The sequence below is a fragment of the Amphibalanus amphitrite genome, unplaced genomic scaffold (genome assembly GCF_019059575.1).
Source record: "Amphibalanus amphitrite isolate SeventyFive unplaced genomic scaffold, NRLGWU_Aamphi_draft 001319F_arrow, whole genome shotgun sequence".
In the NCBI taxonomy this organism is placed as follows: Eukaryota; Metazoa; Arthropoda; class Thecostraca; order Balanomorpha; family Balanidae; genus Amphibalanus; species Amphibalanus amphitrite.
The window spans coordinates 157454-175341 of NW_024882812.1; the positions used below are offsets into that span (position 1 = coordinate 157454).

At 50.6% G+C, this 17888-nt stretch overlaps 1 protein-coding gene across 1 annotated transcript; it reads left to right on the top strand.

Moving 5' to 3' along the window:
* The first annotated feature begins 209 nt into the window (after nt 1-209).
* Nucleotides 210-15372, top strand: LOC122372127 (methyltransferase-like protein 24). Its single transcript, XM_043349008.1, has 2 exons — nt 210-1855; nt 13461-15372. Exons 1-2 carry the CDS (start codon nt 1779-1781, stop codon nt 14248-14250), a joined length of 867 nt encoding a protein of 288 aa, XP_043204943.1. The 5' UTR covers nt 210-1778; the 3' UTR covers nt 14251-15372.
* The last annotated feature ends 2516 nt before the right edge of the window (nt 15373-17888 follow it).

Genomic DNA, 17888 nt, shown 5'->3' on the forward strand with positions numbered 1-17888 from the left:
TCCAGGCGGGACGGAAAAGGCCGACGGGCTGCCACTGAGTAGTCCTATTTGGACATGTGCATGATACCAATTGCTGATTATTTGTGTTGAGTGGCGGCGAATTCGCGGCTATGCACTGCCGTGTGTGTCGAGAGAGTCTATTCCAGGGCAAAGGTCACCGCTGGGAGGGGAAGGGGCGGTCGTCCGGGGAGGGGGGGGGGGGGACCAACGAGTTCAGCTGGGCCGGGAGGGCGAACGGGATCGAGGGTTTTGTGTGCCAGTTCTGTCTTGGTGGGCACTGGGCGCACAGTGTGATAAGACGGTGCCCGTAACGGAGGGGCGCTGGACTGGCCAGAGAGGCAGTCGTGAGAGATGTCGGACAGAGTGTGAGACTGTGAGCTGTGAGAGGGTCCGTGTCGGACAGTCTGGTGAGAGTGTGATAGTCTGTGGCGGACAGTCTGGTGAGAGGGTCCGTGTTGGACTGTCTGGTGAGGGTGCCTGTGACGGAGGGACACTGGACAGCGGACAGCGGACAGCGGACAGTGGACAGCGGACACTGGACAGTGGACAGTGGACAGTGGACAGTCGCGATCTGGTCCGTGACAGTCGGACAATGGTCTGTCTGGTCCGAGTGCTCGTGGCGGGCGGGTCGGTGTTTTTGCTCTCCGATAACAGATAACCCTGCTCTCCGCGACGGCCGTGCATCAGATTGCAGTACCACCACGCTAATAAACCGGTAGAATGCGGTGACTGTATCAGCGAGTGCGCCGGTGCGCGGTGCGACTCGAACCGGTTGTGTCCATCTGCTCAACACCCCCCCCCCCCCGCCGTCCCCCCAGCTCACGTGGACAGACATCCGCCCAGTGCGCGGTATTCAGTTCTGTCGGTGTCGAGAGAGGCGTCGGACGTCCACACTCACCCGACATCAGTGAGCTGGTGTTTCGCTAGCCGTCTTTCAGTGCCATCAGTGGGCCTCTCAACGTCCGTCGCATCAATAAGCCGTCAGTCATCGTCAGTGAGCCTACCTCAACGTCTGCCACCGATACCTTCCTCGTCACGTAACGCCCAGTCCGTGACTGCTGTGTAGTGTGTAGTGAGCGGCGATGTCGCGTCGCGTCGGTCGCCGCCGGCCGTGAGCCGAACAGTCGTGTGTCGATAGCGGCGGAGTGCCGCCCGTGCGTCGTCGTCGGCGTGTGCTGCCGCCGGCGAGTCGAGTCGCTCGTGAGCGGGTCCCCGTGCGTCGGCCGCCGGCCGGCCATGTGTTTTTGACCGTCACCTGGCGCGATAACGGCCGGCGTTCGGTGCGCGCTGACTCGTCGGCCGGTGACGTGCCTCGGCGCGTTATCGCCGCCTCTGTGTGCTCTGCGGTGTCGACCCGATGTAGATGGGCCGCCGAGGGTCGGCCGGCACCAGTCGACACCCGTCCGCCATCACCGGCCCAACAGCCGCCGGCGCGGCGCTGGCTGGAGCCCGAACCTGACAGCGCAGGACGAGGCGGGGCGCCTCCGAGACTGGAGCGGACGCCAGAGGCCGCAGAGGACACCGCGAGGACTGGAGAGGACGCGGCTCACTGCTCGTCAGAGCGGCGGATGTGGAGGAGACAGGACGGCTACCGGTGACCTGAGCTCAGCACGGCGACCAGTGACCCGAGGTCAGGACAGCGACCGGTGATCTGAGATCAGGACGGTTACCGGTGACCCGAGGTCAGGACAGCGACCTTTGGCCTGAGTTCAGCACGGCGACCGGTGACCTGAGGTCAGGACGGCAACCGGTGACCTGAGGCCGGCGTTGTCGGCACGATGACGCGCAAGGGCACGGTGGTGGCAGTAGTGGTGTTGACTGCTCTGGTGGCCATCACGGCGGTCACCCACTATCGGTAAGGACTGGGAGGGCGCCCTCGGTGCCCTCTGGGAGGGAGAGCCCCGCAGCTCTGGGAGGGAGGGCCCGGCAGCTCTGGGAGGGAGGGGCACTGGAACTCTGGGAGGGAGGGCGCTGGAGCTCTGGGAGGGAGGGGGCGCCGGAGCTCTGGAAGGGAGGGACACTGGAGCTCTGGGAGGGAGGGAACCGGAGCTCTAGGAGGGAGGGGGCGCCGGAGCTCTGGGAGGGAGGGCGCTGGAGCTCGGGAGGGAGGGGGCGCCGGAGCTCTGGGAGGGAGGGCGCTGGAGCTCTGGGAGGGATGGCGCTGGAGCTCGGGGAGCGGGGATGGGCGACACGCCCGCGACAGTTGCCACAGACACAGCGCCCGGCAGCGAGCGCCCGCTGCAGGCAGAGTTCCGCTCATTGGATTAGATTGGATATAATTGAAAGGCGCGACAGCTGGTGCGGGTGCTCCGCTGCATTTGTTAGGAGTGTTGTGTATATAGTAGCTGTTGGCTCCACAAATGGTGGGTTTAGTTCACGCACCGTGTGACCGTGTCTGCGCCGTCTCGATGAGGGTGTTTCGAAATTATGGTGCCCTTATCTTGGTTTGAAGTGAGTGTCTGCGGGCTGCGGCGTATCGGCTGCGTCTACTCACCAAGCCATGTGGGCCGTGCCGCCCAGTCGGCAGGCATGCCACGTGGGTTTTTACGTTGGGTCCCCCGTACCTACCAAGTGGGTTTTTGTTCGTTATGTCCGGTGCTGCCCGAGGGGAGACAGTGATACACTTGATACTCAGAGCCCAAGAATACCTTGCTCTGAACTCAATGCAGGTAGGCCTGATGTTGGTAAGTAGGTATTTCTATTTGTGGAGATGGCCGTCTCGTCCTGTAGAAATTTCGTGACAACTTATAAAAATTGACCCTCGTCGGTGCAGGCGGTTGATGCACTCCACCTAATTCGCAGAATTTTATGACACTATTCCGAACATCATTGACATGAGGTCAAGCCAAGGTCATCAAAAGGTCATGGATTCGTAATGTAAAATATCCGGGTTTTATTCCGTCCCGGAGGCGAGGAGGCCGAGGCCGCCGTCAGCTGCCGACAAATAGAGTGGCGTGTGCCTTATCGCGCTGTGTCTGGCCCCTCCACCTGCAGTGGGCGTCAGTGCACTGGGGCTGTCGCCTCCTAAAGAAAAGACCGACGAGCTCGCCAGTAAGGCCAGCACCCTACTCCAGCACCAAAGTCGATCCATCGATGGACATTGCACCATGCACACTCCATGGTCATTAGGGCGGTCGCCCACTCCGCTTTGGCGTGGCGCAGAGCGGGTTTTGAGTCGATACGCGGACCCGTTTACCGGGTACGGTCAAGAGGGTACCTTCAGCGGTCGACGCGCAGCAGCTTCGGGAAGGTCACTACAATATGGGTCCAATGCACGATTTAATCGCCAAAAATTCAAGCCGGTGCTAACCGGCTATTCATGGTGGCACATGATAGACGTAGCATCCCAGATGGGGTTAGTTAACTTATGTATTTCTCCACAAATTGTCTGTCGTAAGATGTATGACGTATTTGTTCGTCACTAGCGTGTTGTTTGACATCGAAGCTCTGATGCTAGCCAAAATCGATCTGTTCATGAGCACGCTGAATAATTAACCCGCGCCCCACGGGGGGGGGGCTATTCATACCCCCTCCCGTTTTTCTGCAATAACTTCCAAACCGCTTGACGTATCGACGCCAAACTTTCAGTACCTTCGGCTGCATCAATTTGACACCTTGAGTCAAAATATAAGTTTCGTAGCTACCATAAATCTAGGTGGTTGTAAATAAATCCAAATCCAATTTCTTTGCATGAGAGGACTCAGAAATGACTGCGCTATCAAAATGCTATCTCTGATTTTCAAAATTTTGAAAATTTTGAAAATTAGATTTAATAGAATTCAAAATTTATACTTTTATCTTTTTTCAAAACCTTTTTGACTTTTCGAAAAAACGGAATATATGTGATAGAACACGTGCTTATAACTTGCTCTAGCAAGTTTTAGCTTTATTGCCCTAAGTTATACGCTCTATTGCAAAAAATACAATTATAATTTTTTCAAATCAATTTTTTAGTTCGTATTTGACATCGTACACCAATGTAAATAGCCTCTTCGTGTTCCTGAGCTCTCTAATGGTGGTCTTTGTTTTGCGCTAGGATAGTCTAGAATTGCTAAAAATTGACTTTGAAAATTTGACGTCATCAATTTTGAAGTTTTTTTTCGATATAACTTGACCAAAAAAGGAGGTATCGATCGGAAATTTGGTATGTGAATAGAAGTTGGTAAGACCTGCTTTATTACATATATTCCGTTTTTCAAAATTCGAAAAACTTCTTTGGATTTTTGGCAATTATATTCATTTATTAATTTTGGGGGTCAAAATTCTAAAAAATCAAAATTCAGAGATAGCAGTTTTGTAGCCCTGTATTTCTCCACCTTTAACGTTTTAGATATTTTTCTTACCTATCTTCAAAGCTATAGGCCTGACAGCTCTTCCCACGAAACCATTTTGAGTCGAAAACGGCAGAACATGACGTCACTCTAACGTCATTTGCAGCTAACCTTTCATAGCCTTTGGAAATTTTTGGATAATTTTGGTCATAATGTGTAAAATTGATGCCCGGGAGGGTACTGAGAGTTTGGTGACGATCGGCGCAGCGGTTCTGGAGATATATCGAAAAGTCTTGAGGGGGACAAAAAATAGCCCCCCCCCCCACCAGGGCGCGGGATAGCGCGATTTAATGTCCTCCGTCTGCAGACGCACTCAGTGCACGCGGTGAGTAAATGAGGAATGGTGATGGTCTGGGGGGGGGGGGGGGGGGGGGAGCGATACAATACGCTGATGCGCAATACGCTGATGCGTTGACAGAACTCCGTTATTTTTTGTTCTTTATTTTTTTGGAAAACATATCCTTTGTGTTTTATGGTCATATGTGATTTGCTGAGCTAAGCTGCGCAATTACGACCATTTTTCCTTACAGTAGGTGCCTATAGCCTATAGGTTAACCACTACAAATATTGAAAATTGGAGCTAGCAGTCTGTTAGAAACGCCGGCGTACCTAATTCAAATCCTGCATGAAATGGTTACCTACATTTATCATGACTCCCGGCCGTATACCCTGGATCCCCCAGTGCGTGGGGGGGGGTCCATAGAAAAGCAAAATAAGAGCAAAATCGGCTCTGCCTCTTCACTGTATTACCGTGCCTACGGGTATACTTGGTTTCTGTAACTCCCACACCCCAAATGCTCCAACTGTTCGTGCTTACGCGAACATGTCGTTCCCTTCCTAATTATTGGATCCTCAGCCGAGCGGGCCAGGCGCAGCGCCTTGCCGGCTGGTGCGTAGCGCAACGGGCCGGCCGTCACGGCGAAAACGGCGCTGCCCCTCCCCCCTCCGCCCTCCCCGACCAGCGCGACATGTCACAGGCCACAATAGCGACTTTCTTCCGTTCTCTGACCCTTTCACAGGTGCCGTGGACACTGGACAAACAGTGACCTTTCAATGGGCTGACGGGTCCGTGTTTGAGCAAGTGATTAGGGGAAACGTCCAAACATCCCTGGCATGGTTTCCACAAGACCACCAACTATGCAGAGCATCCATATACAAATTGAAAAGTATATTAGGGTGAAAAACGCCACCCTGGCGCACGTCATTATTGACTGAGGAGTCAGAACTGAGAACACGCTCAACCTTCAGACTATAGTGTTTCGGGAGGCACCGAAAGCCTTACTGGCAGGGATGCGGACTGCGGAGCCGTGGAAATTTCAGACAGCTTCGGCTCCAGCTCCGGCTTCGGAGAAATAAAATCGGCTCCGGCTCCGGCTCTGGCTCCGGGTGAAATGTCATGGCGGCTCCGTCTCCGGCTCCGGCTCCGGGCAAAAATGTGCCGGCTCCGGCGGCTCCGGCTCCGGCTCCGTACCCCTGCTTACTGGCGTCCAAAAAGCATGCATATTGCCATAGATAACATGAATCATGTTGTCTTTGTTGCCATAGATTCATGGTATCTAATATCTATGATATCGCATATCTGGACTGGACTACCTTGGTTAGTAAAAAGTGAAAAGTGACTTTTTATAACCCCAGCCTATTGCCGATTGATGTAACCCCCCGGCCCTACGGTTCTTCGCCAATAGCTCGCGTAAAAAGCGGTCGATCGCGACGACACTTTCATGAACGTTAAGCAATTTTACACCTACCCTGAAAATTCCATGACCCTGACCTGAATGACCTTTGACCTGTGACCTATTTTTTGAGACCAAGTATGGCCGAAATCGCGATTCGGCGTATTTCGGCTCGCATTATCCGCGCGTTTGCAGTCTTTGTGGTTTCAAGCGTTCAAACATGTGATATGATGACAATAAACTCATACAATAAACTCATGTTGGTCCCATGCATAAGGGTGGGTGTCAAGGTGACCTGAGGTTAGGTCAGGTCATTGACCTTTGATGGCATAGGGTCACATTACGGAGTTCTGATAAGTGATAAGTTCCGATTTTTCCGACTTTTTGTCATTGACCTGACCTGGAAGGTCAACCAATGATCTAGGACGTTATAACCCTCGCCGGCCGAGGGGGGGGGGGCGGGTGCCGCCCCCCCCCCCATAGGTTTTTTTTCGCGATAGCTCCGAACACGCTGGCGATAGAGAGCTGAAACTTGACATACATGACCTTTGATTCAAGCCGGATCTTTCGACACCAACCGCATTTTCGGGTCAGGTCAGGTCACTGACCTATGACGTCATAAGTGAACCTCTGCACGGCCTTCTGATGTCGCAACTTCGCAACGCCCTTACTGCCAGAGGAGCTTTCACAGTGAAATGAAACTTATCTAGTATTCATTACAGGATCTAGTATCCATTACGAGTCTCACAACTTGTATAATGTATATCTCGGATTTTTCCTAAAGGTCATATGAGGTCAGGTCATTTTCGTGACCTCACCATTATAAGTCAATGGGGAAATATGAAAACTGCTATTCTGGCGCCGGGAACGATCTCCAACTATCTCAAGCACACAGAATCGTGATTTGATGCACTCTTTGCAAGGTTAGATGCGTAACTTTTACAATGTTGACCTTGCGTGACGTCATTTATGACGTCATCAAGGTCATATTAGTATTTCGTCAATAACTCCCGATCAAATTGAGCTAGCGAGTCGGGAAAGCCGCCAATGGACTCAGAAAGACCTGCCAAATCGAAAGATATGCGACATGACCCCTTTCGACCAACTTCGTGACCTGGGGGCGCTGACCTGACTGTGACCTGAGGTCAACACCCTAAGGTGACTTCACCCAAACAAAAAGTATATCATTTGACGCGCCTGAACAAGGCGAACACGATGCTGCCAAAATCGCGGCTCTGTGATCGTTTTTTTTTTTTGCGAAGTTATTCACCAAAAACTGAACCGTACCTCAGGGCACGACCTGACCTCAGAGGTCACCGGTTGACCTAGGACCTTAAAATCGGGTACCAATCTCTGCGTCTCGTAACGGCGCACACGCTCGTTTTTTCCGCGACGCGCTAGCTCCACCAGGGGCGAAACGGCGAGGGGGGTCGTACCCCCCCCCCCCTCGGCCGGCGTGTATGTAGAAAACCAATAGGTCCGGCGAGGGTTAAATTGGGGTATCATCGGCTTCCTCTTGTCACGGGCAACACGCTCGTTTTTTTCTGCGAAGCTCTAGCTCCATCAGGGGCCGAAAGGCCGAAAGGCCGAAAGGGGGTCCAACGGACCCCTTTCCCTATACATTCGCGGCTGGCAAAACACCAATACGGGCGATGATTAAACTTTGAGCATATCATCGACTGCTCAGGATTTTAGTTTACGTTTTCAACCAATTTTGCCCAATTTTATGCATCCTGCCATCCTCTTGAACACATGGCTTTAGAGCACCATACTTTTTTTCGTAGAACTTAAAGGAAAAGGGCCACCTTCGTGAAATATGAAGATATCGTTTTTTTCATTTTGACATTATTATTTTTCATTTTCTTTTTAAAACTGGTGCCAGAAGTGCACAATTCGCTAAAAAGTATTTAAAACTATTTAACATATTGGTACTATGTTGATACTCTCTACGGCACCTACTGTATGATGGCATAGCGATGACGTCACACTCAAGCCAATCAGCGTTCAGAAGACAGACTCGTCGGATTGTGTCAGATAAGCTGATTGGTTAAAGCTGAGCTGGTTGGAGCTGATTGGTAAAAAACCAAAGCCTCGCCGTGGGTGGCTGTATTGTCGGATAAGAACGCATTCCTGGGATAAGGACGCATTCCTGGCGTATTTTCTTCTAAAATTGCCGATAACTACGAATGGAGGCCGAAATCGGCCGTAAGGAGGTAGACAGATAGGTTTTCGGACACGGGCTACAAGATGGCTATCTCAGTTTCAATCCCCATGTTAACCCGCGCCCTGCTGGGGGTCCTGGATTTCCACGCCCTGCTGGGGGGGGGGTGTTTGAACACCCCCCCTTGTAACTCGGCTCCTGGGCCACGTAGCGATACGCGGAAGGCGGCGTTCGAAAGAGCGTAAAAAATAATGACGAAATCACTTCGGTCAATTTTTTGGTCCGGTCAAAGGTCAGGTCACCAGAGGTCATTGAAGGCAAAATTTCGCCGATTTCCAGGTCGAATGTCGAAAATTTCCAAGAAGCCAACGCATAACTCGAGAACCAATAGAGCTACAGCGCCGCGGAAAAGCGCATTCGATAGCCCTATTAACGCCCTTTCTGAGTAATTCTCTCAGATTTGACCTAACGTCAACGGTTTTGCCTGCAGGGGGCAAAAACTGCAAAAATAGCCGATTTTTTCGAAAACAGTTTTTCTGCAATAACTTTTGACCCAAGCCTTGTACGAGCTTACTTTTACAGGCATCGTGTTCCTCTCGTCAAGACGCATCGAATGAACTATGACTTGACCTTGAAAGGTCAACTTGAAAATTTGACCTCAGGTCAAGGTCATGACCTGACCGGAAAGGGTCATGTTGCATATCAGTCGATCCGTATCGTCGAGCTGAACACATCTAAGGCGTTTTCATCGCTCTAGCATGCCTCTATCAAAAGTTATTTGCGAAAAACTGTTACATACCATTCGTGACCTAAGATGACCTCAGGGCATAAACAAGGGTCACGGACACCATTTTCAAGTTCAGTGTGTCTAAACCACTTGTAATTTGGTGTTTGGGAGTGTTTATAATGTGTTTCATCCAAAAGAGGCGCATTTCAATTTTCTCCCATTGACTTATAATGGGGAGGTCGCAAAATTGACCTGACCTTAGGTCATCGATATCAAAATTCTGAGATATACATTTTGTACATGCTATTGCTCTTAGCAATCGCTGAAAGTTTCAAAGCGATCGGTCACTCGGTGTAGCTATGACAGACATTGAAAGTTTTTATGAGGTGAGGTCACTTCAAGTGACCTGGTGACCTGACCTTGAATGACCTTGGTCTGAAATTTTCACAACATGTGTAGAATTGATGTATGGTAAGGTGTACCAAAAACGGCGGCGCTCCGCGCCGCCGTTTTTGAGATATTCGCGAAAAACCACAAGGGGGGGTGTTCAAACACCCCCCCCAGCAGGGCGCGGGTTAAAGGTGGCCCTTTTCCTTTAACCCGCGCCCCGCTGGGCTATTCAGCCATACGCGCCCTGCTGGGGGGGGGGCAGATTCTGCCCCCCCCCTGTCTAACTTCCGAACCGATGGTCGTAGAAAGACGGGGAAAACGGCAATCGAAAGCTCTCAACAAGGCGGATCTTAAGAGCCCAAATTTTTTTGCTTAAGTAGGTCAGAGGTCAGGTCAAGGTCAGGTCAAGGGTACAAAATGCAAGTTTCTACAGTATCGGCCTTGCACCGTAGTTGCCGAAGAATGGACTGAGACTGATTGCCCAAAACGTGTTCTTAGACTACCAAGACAATATTCGTTGCACACAATGTCATTCAAAGGTCAAGGTCAAGGTCAGGTAAGGTCAGGTCAGGTCACCAAAAAAAAAATATAGAGAAGGGCATGTGCGACACATGTTTTATGGGTCATTTTACTCATGGAATTCAATAGGCACACTCAATAAGTGATATGGACCACCTCTGGATGAATTTCAGGTCGAGGTCAGGTCAAGGTCAGGTCAAGTGAGGTCAAATTTTGAAGTTGGTTGTTTAGGCCTAAAAAGGTGTCTATCCGATGCAGTTTTTCACGGCGAATCGAATGGTGCTATTTTTGTTTCCGTACGAGGTCTAGAACTTCCAAAAAATCATTTTTCAAAATTTTTGTGTGTCGTGACGTCATAAAATTTTGAATAACTCCCACATTTTTGAACCGATTCTTCTAAAAATTGGTATGTAGGTGCACATAGACCAGTTCTTTGACATATATTCCGTTTTTTTCGATAAACTCAAAATTTTGGATTTTATAAATATTTTCCCAAAAAAGTCAGTTTTTGGAAAAATTTTGGCCAAAATCCAAAATTTTCAAAAAACCGAGATAGCCATTTGATAGACAAAGTAGAATCACGTATAACCTTTTTTGTTACGTCTTGATTCCTTTAAAAATGAAGATGTTAGCGGCGTTTGAAATTTTGCCGTTTTTGAGGCGAAAATGGCGAACATGACGTCACTAAAACGTCAATTTCTCAAAAATTTTCCGACGGATTTCGCTCAAATTTTCAGGGAACGTGTCAAATTGATGTATGATAAGGTACTGAAAGTTTGACGTCGCTGGCGTAACGCGTTTGGAAGTTATTGGCGAAAAACGGGAGGGGGGCAGATTCTGCCCCCCCCCCCAGCGGGGCGCGGGTTAACCTCTAACCTTGAAAACGACCTGATGACAACAATTTCAAATGCCTCAGGATTGTCTCGCTGAGACCATTCGTTTGGTACCTACTTTTCTTCGCTTTGTTTTTATATCTTCGCTCCGTTTTTCGTTTACCTAATAGTTACCTAATACCTGTTTCCATAGCTTCTTTATTTGCGGAGTTAGACGGGGGGAGGACGAAAACAACCCCCCTCCCCCGGGCTGCGATGGTTGGGACTTGTCGGTTTAATAAATTCGACTGTCTCGACCCGCTGATTCATGGAAGCACACCGTCCATCAACTATCTCCACATAAATACCTCTGTAGTGTTTGTGCCGCTTGCCGCCTTTGCTGTCATACTGCAGTACACACGGCAGCGTTGTTCATGTAGGGGAGAGTGGGGTAAGATGCCCAGGATGGGAAAGACGCCCCACCCCCTCTAGCGGGGAAACAATGAATCGAACCTGGAAATTAATGTTCTTGGCGTAAAGCGGAAGCCTGCCTTGTTAACTGCACAAAAATTTGCGAAGCTCAGTTGGGCAACGACTGGCTGGTGATTGCATGTTTTTTATTTGCTGCTTTCAAAAAATATTTTGGCGTCAAAACATTGTAAATATCAAAGAAGGTAGATAATTTTTGCGTCCCTTGCTATAGTCGTGATACATTAACATGCGTGTACTGTGTTCCAAACAGTTTGTTTCAGGGTGTAGTTTTATGGCTAACAAATTGTGCTGATTTAATGTTACTTCGGTACCTTGGGGTAAGATGCCCCCTGTCCTGATGGGGAAAGACGCCCCCCTAAATTCGTAGGCTGTCCTTCAAGCAGCCCGTCAAATCATTTATTACATACTTGTGATGAGAGACAAAAGCCGATCTGAGACTAATGAGAGTCCGGTACGGTCGGGTGCTCCCCATGCCGGTCTCTCGGCCCACACAGCGACTTTTTGGGCGGCATCTGATTCTGAGAGCCATCAAGACGGCCTCTGTGGGCCCCATTATTGGTTCCAGGGCCCCTCACGACATCCTTTGAGGGCTCCCACGTTGGCTCCACGGGCCGCGCTGGCATCTGAGGTCCCCACGATGGGCTCGAGGCCCCTCAAGCATCGTGAAGACCTATAAGGGCCCCACAGTGGTCTCCGAACGCCACCACGGAGGCTTGTTTGGCCACGCTGGACTATGATGGCCCTAACGATGACCTCTGAAGCCCCTTACGACTACTTTTGAGGGCCCTTACGATGACGTTTAGTGTCTATTGCAGGCTCGAAGGGAATACTGATTCGTTCAGGCAATTCACGTGCCTATTTATGTCACTTATAGTGCAGGGGGCCTCTTACCCAACGTCAGGGGGCGTCTTTCCCACCCTGTGGGGTAAGATGCCCCCTTTCACTTCTTCAGGAAAATGCTTAATAGCAAAAAATGTTATCATATTTCAGGCACGAAAGTGTGATATTTTTGGAGAAAAATGATGTCGGCTTCCGTTGAAACTCCAAGTTTTGGCTTTCCGATCGTCATTTTTGAATAATATATGACATAGTCAAACCCTGGGCATCTTTCCCCACTCTCCCCTATGCTTGCGTGTGGGGCACCAGGTAGCCATACAGGGAGCCACTGAACGCTACGGCGGCTATAAGTTATTATGTCGCTAACGCTTTTATTCCATGAACAGGTCATTCGACGGGACCGGCCGATCGAAACTACAGCCGTTGTCTGACGTCGACAGGAGCTTGTCTTATCTATCGTCCATTGTTAATATTTCCTTGGCGCTTGTGCCGGGATAATTTTGATAACTTAACCCACGTCCCGCTGGGCTATTCAACCACGCAGCCCCGGGGAAGGGGAGGGTAGGAGGGGCTGATTATGATAAATACCGGCAGTGTAGGGTGCCTAATGTGCGCACGGTACCGTAACTACAGTTACACTATGAGGGAGGGCACCAATCACGATAATTCCATGAGGGCTACCTAACGTAAACCGAACTGCTTTTGAGACCCCTCCTAGCTTCTTTTATAAAGTTATATCTCAAGAACTTGTGCATGGAAAAATGTTCGGGCATTTTTTTGTAAATCCAAATGGCCTCTCCCGAATAATTATCAATTTTATAACGACCCTACCAAGCGCCACTGACGTCACGTGACGTCACTGCGAGTGTGACGTCACCAAAGACTCTCAGCGATAACCGGCCGCAGCGATACCGAGACCACGTCCGCGCCCACACTATCGCGGCTCACTCGCGAGAACTTTGGTCGGCGAGCACCGATGCTTCTCGTTCTCGCCACTCGCCCGCTGCTGCCAAAGCCGGCTGTATGACGCAGAGGCCAGAGCTAATAATGACGCTTTGTCCAGGGCACAGTGGCTTATTCATATGAATTGATATAGTATTTGCTTGTGGGTCCCTGACGTAACACCGTGCCCCTGACGTATCACAGTGACCCTGACGTCTGGCCGTGTAACTAACGTCTGTATGTGTAGCTGGCATCTGTCTCTGTCCCTGACGTATCACCGTGTCCCTAACGTATCACCGTGTCTCTGACGTTATCACCGTGTTCCTGACGTTTGACCATGTAACTGACATCTGACCGTGTAACTGACATCTGACCGTGTAACTAGCGTCTGACCGTGTCCCTGACTATCACCGTGTCCATACGTGCCCCTCACGTCTGACCATGCCGTATCCGCAGGAGCTGGGGTCAGCTGGTGTCTCTGACCTCTGACCTGTCTCTGACCTCTGACCTGTCTCTGACCTCTGACCTGTCTCTGACCCGTGACCTTTCTCTGACCTCCCCGTGCTGTGTCCGCAGGAGCTGGAGCCTCAGTCAGCTGGCGTCGGGCGGCTGGCCTCCCCAGGAGCCGGTGGTTCTTCTCAGCTGGCCGACGCCCGTCGCCACACTCGAGGTGTCGCGCCAGCTGTACGCCTACCTGGAGACGCCGACGGCTTACTGCCGGCGGCTGCAGCTGCTCGGCGGCAGCTGCTCCTCCTCCGGCGCTCTCTCGGGACACACGCTGCTCTGCCGGGACGACGCGTACGCGCCCGAGTCGGGTCAGTGTCTGGTGTACTCGGCCAGCTCGGCCGGCGAGTGGAGCTTCGCCAGGGACGCGGCGCACTACCAGTGCGAGGTGCACGTGTTCGACCCGGCGCTGCCGACCAGCACGCCGCGGCCCGAGCACGCGGCCGGGGTGCAGTTCCACCGGCTGGGACTGGCCGGCCGCGGTCGGACCGAGACCGGCGCCCAGGCCCTCACACTCTCTGAGTTGAAGGAGAAGGTGGGTCACGCCGGCCGAGTGATCGACTTTCTGCGCGTGGACGTGCAGGGCGACGAGTGGGGATGGCTGGAGCGGGACATCGAGGCGCTGTCCGACGTCCGCCAGCTGGGGATGCGAGTCTACCTGAGTCTGGATAGCCTGCGCCGCCACCACAGCCTGCTGTGGAAGCTGCAGGCGCTCGGCCTGAGGCTGGTCTACTCGGCTGCAGACAGCGCCACCGGCCGCGCCTGGGACGTGGAAGGCGTGGACGGCAAGGTGGCCGTCGTCTACGACCTGGTGTTCATCAACCGACGCCGCTGCCGGGCTACTTTTGGCTGCGGGGCCTGACCCATAGCAGGAGGAGGGTACTGGCTGAGCTAGGAGCAGAAACTGACAGAACGTACGGAAAGTGACTGAACGTGCGGAAATTGAGCGAACCTGCGGGACTACACCGAATGTGCGGAAGTCGAACGAACGTGCGGGAATGAACGATCGCTCAGGCATTGACTAAACGTGCGGATATTGCACGAACGTGCGGGAATTGACTGAACAGCTGTATACGGAGCATCGACTGGCATAGTGCCCAAGCCTCACCGTCCAAACTGACGAAAGATGTTGGCAGAACTGACGACAGAGGTTGACTGATTTGGGTCCAGGCTGTCCTTACAGGGCAATTAATAGGAGACCGACGCGGCCAACGCATGAGGCGGCCTGTGGCTAAGTAGCCTTTGGAATTTGACAGGAGCAGACGCAGGCTCTGACGAAACAATCATAGCAATGTATGTATTGTGTTGATTATAATGAGGATGAGTAGCTGGCTCATACTGCCATCTGTTCAGGTGAGCTCGTAACAGCCTCCACAAATGCAGAGCTTGTGATGTTGTACCAAATGTCGTCAGTAAGCTTTAGGTTAATGCAGTTAGACAGGTTGAGAAGTAAAGGAAGCAATGTCCTGTCGTGAATCGTTACTCGGGAATCGTATCGTCATAAAATCGTTAATTGTAAATCGATATACGTTAGTAGATTAAAATAGATACACTAATTGCCCGACATTTCACTTAATTAGCTTCCTCAACGTCTGGTATACAAACATAGCCATTTTGGCCCCGCCAAAATAGCCATTTTGATTTTCATTTTTGAATGTTTGCATACCTACTGAAGCGAAGCATTGGGCAATTTATGTATCAATTTTACCGTAGTTGCGATTTAACGGCTAACTATTTACAACTAACGATTTTATGACGATTCTAGAGTAACGATTTATGAAAGGTCTTTTCTGCATTTACTTCCTCAAGCTTTAGGTTTGATATCGTGTCACCGCTAAAGTGTGACGCGGAATATGTTCGTTTAGCCATCGTGTGTGCCGCGAATCTGTAATGTTTCGCATCACATCGTATTTATAAATAAATGTCCAAAGGCGAATATTCAGGAATTTCTGCCAACGTTTTTGTTAAATACAAAGAAACGCTATTACGATTTTAGTCATAATAATACAAGCCACGTCGGTCATAGGGAACACTATGGGGAAGAATAAAGGGCATCTGTCTTGAAGGCCTGTTATTGGAATTAGCTATAATAACTATATAAATGTTTTTAAAGGCATGCATGAATTGCCATTTACACTGTGATATGGACTTTTCGTTATTGTAACGAACTTTAGCCGGTCACATAAACTTTGACATAGTTGGTTGCGGAGTTAGTCACATTTTGTATCCGATTTACAAAAAAAAAATGCTTTTTCTCTTCCCATCTTATTGCTTGCTGCTGATGTGCCTAACAGATAGGTATGAAATGGACGAGCATGAAATGCTGCCGCAAATTAATTCAAACTCTTCGCAAAATTGTCGAGAGCATACAAGATCAATTACGTTATTATTTTATTAATTCGATCGATGACACGATCCCTTGTCACCGTCCATCCCCGTAGCCCTCCGCAGCCGCCTGGCCTGTGGTGAAGCCGTTTAGGCCGTGTTGCAGCCGTTTAGGCCGTGCTGCAGCTGTTTAGGCCGTGCTGCAGCGGTTTTGAGCCGTGTTGCAGCCATTTAGGCCGTGTTGCAGCGTGCCGTGCGTTTCTCGCAGCCGGGAGGGATGACGATCGATCGTGGTACACCGGGCCTGCGCCCTGGGTCTCTTCTGACCGGCACGTGGTCTGGGCAGTTCTCCGCCGGCGCCGGACCAGGCTGCGGCACCGGCCGCGCGGGCTGGACAGCGGACACGCCTGTTAGGACCACCCTGTACCCTGTGCACAGTGCGGGCGGCGGTGGAGAGAGGGAAGGGCGCTTCGAGCGGTAGCAGAGGGCGGAGAGGGGCGGCGCGAGCGGTGGCAGAGGGCGCTGTAGACCGCCTCCCCGCCCGGCGGGGGCGCTGTGCCGCTCACAGAGTGCACTGGAGGTGACTGGAGGTGATGGTAAAAGTGCCTGCACATCGGATAACCAGTGACCGACAGAAAGACCAAACTGAGGCAAAGTGAAACAGGACGCTACCCGACAATGGTACAGGACTGGGAACTGTGGAAAAGACCAGGTATATACGTACGCATGATATAGCCTTATGTATGACCCACTCCACGGTTGCACTATGTACCTAGACCTTAATTAGTTTCACACAAAACACACTCGATTTGCACGCAGCCGACGGTTCATGCTTTGTCAAAACTGACCAGTTATTGGAACTGCAATGCATGTTAAACACTAACTTATATACCTATCACTAGATGGCAGTAGTGACGAACGCCTGAGTGCATGCTGCACCGCATGGCACATCTTTGGAAGCTGCATACGATCCCGCTAGTAAATGGCTTCACCGCTCGCCATGAAGCACCAGTGAAAATAACGTGGCGCATTCAGCAATGTTTCGATTTCAGCTAAATCTTTGGGCACGCTCTCTTACTACAAATGCTTATTCCATTCGGACTTTAGACCATCCATCTGAAATGATTAAAGAACAGCAGCTCCTTCTTACGATAAGGATCGGCCATGGAACCACTTAGTTAGGGTTTACCTGGACAACGAGCACCACCCCATGCTAAAAGCAGTGGTCCATAAAGGTGAGTCATTCCTACATAAAGAGCTCCTCGCCACTCCTTTGACTCATAGGCCAGGTGACGAATGGCTCGCAAATCGATTGCAGGTGTCTCGCCCCACCTTAGTTTCTTACCTGCGACAAAATCGATATGAGCGGAATGTCTATGATATAGCTGTCTAATATTCAAATTGATTTTGGACTTTGGAGCCCTTACTAATGGGCTTTCAAAGGCCATACGCTAGCCCTCGCCGGGCCTGGGCTCATTCGTACTCATCTCAAAAAGCCGAAGGCCAGGATGCGGATGGACCGATATTGGCCGTTTTCACGACGGGCTATCCAGCGAGTGCACCTAATTTGACCAAATCTGCACCTAATCTCTTTTACAGCAAATATCTGTATTTTAGGAATTTATTTCAGTGTTTTCATCGGATACTCTGATAATATGACAAAGCAGGCATATAAGCAATTAGTGCAACCCTAGCTGATAGCTAGTAAGAGACAAACTGAGCCTGATTTGACCAAATCTGCACCTAATCTGCACCAAATGTGCACCAGATGTGAACCAGATGGCCGTCGTGAAAACGGCTATTATATACCTATCTATGAAGAAGCTGTTCTTTTTTTACGCCAGAAATGATCTAAGGTCTCTAGCACATGACAACGTAATTTTCTATATATTACCTGCAATGTTAGCTGAATAACTGTTGTGTTGTTGACCTCGCTTTAGGCCGTATATGACGTAACTGAGGTCATCGGAGTTTGTTTTGTCAAAAGCTCCTGATCAAATTTAGCTAGCGAGTTGAAAAAGCCACCAATGAACTCAAGGAGACCTGTTGAATCGAACCCGAGTGGTTCTAATCTGACCGCTTGACCTGAGGTCAACACTTGGACACTCTTAGCCGACCATACACAAATAAAAAGTATATCATTCGTCGCACCTGAGCATGGCGAAGACGATGCTT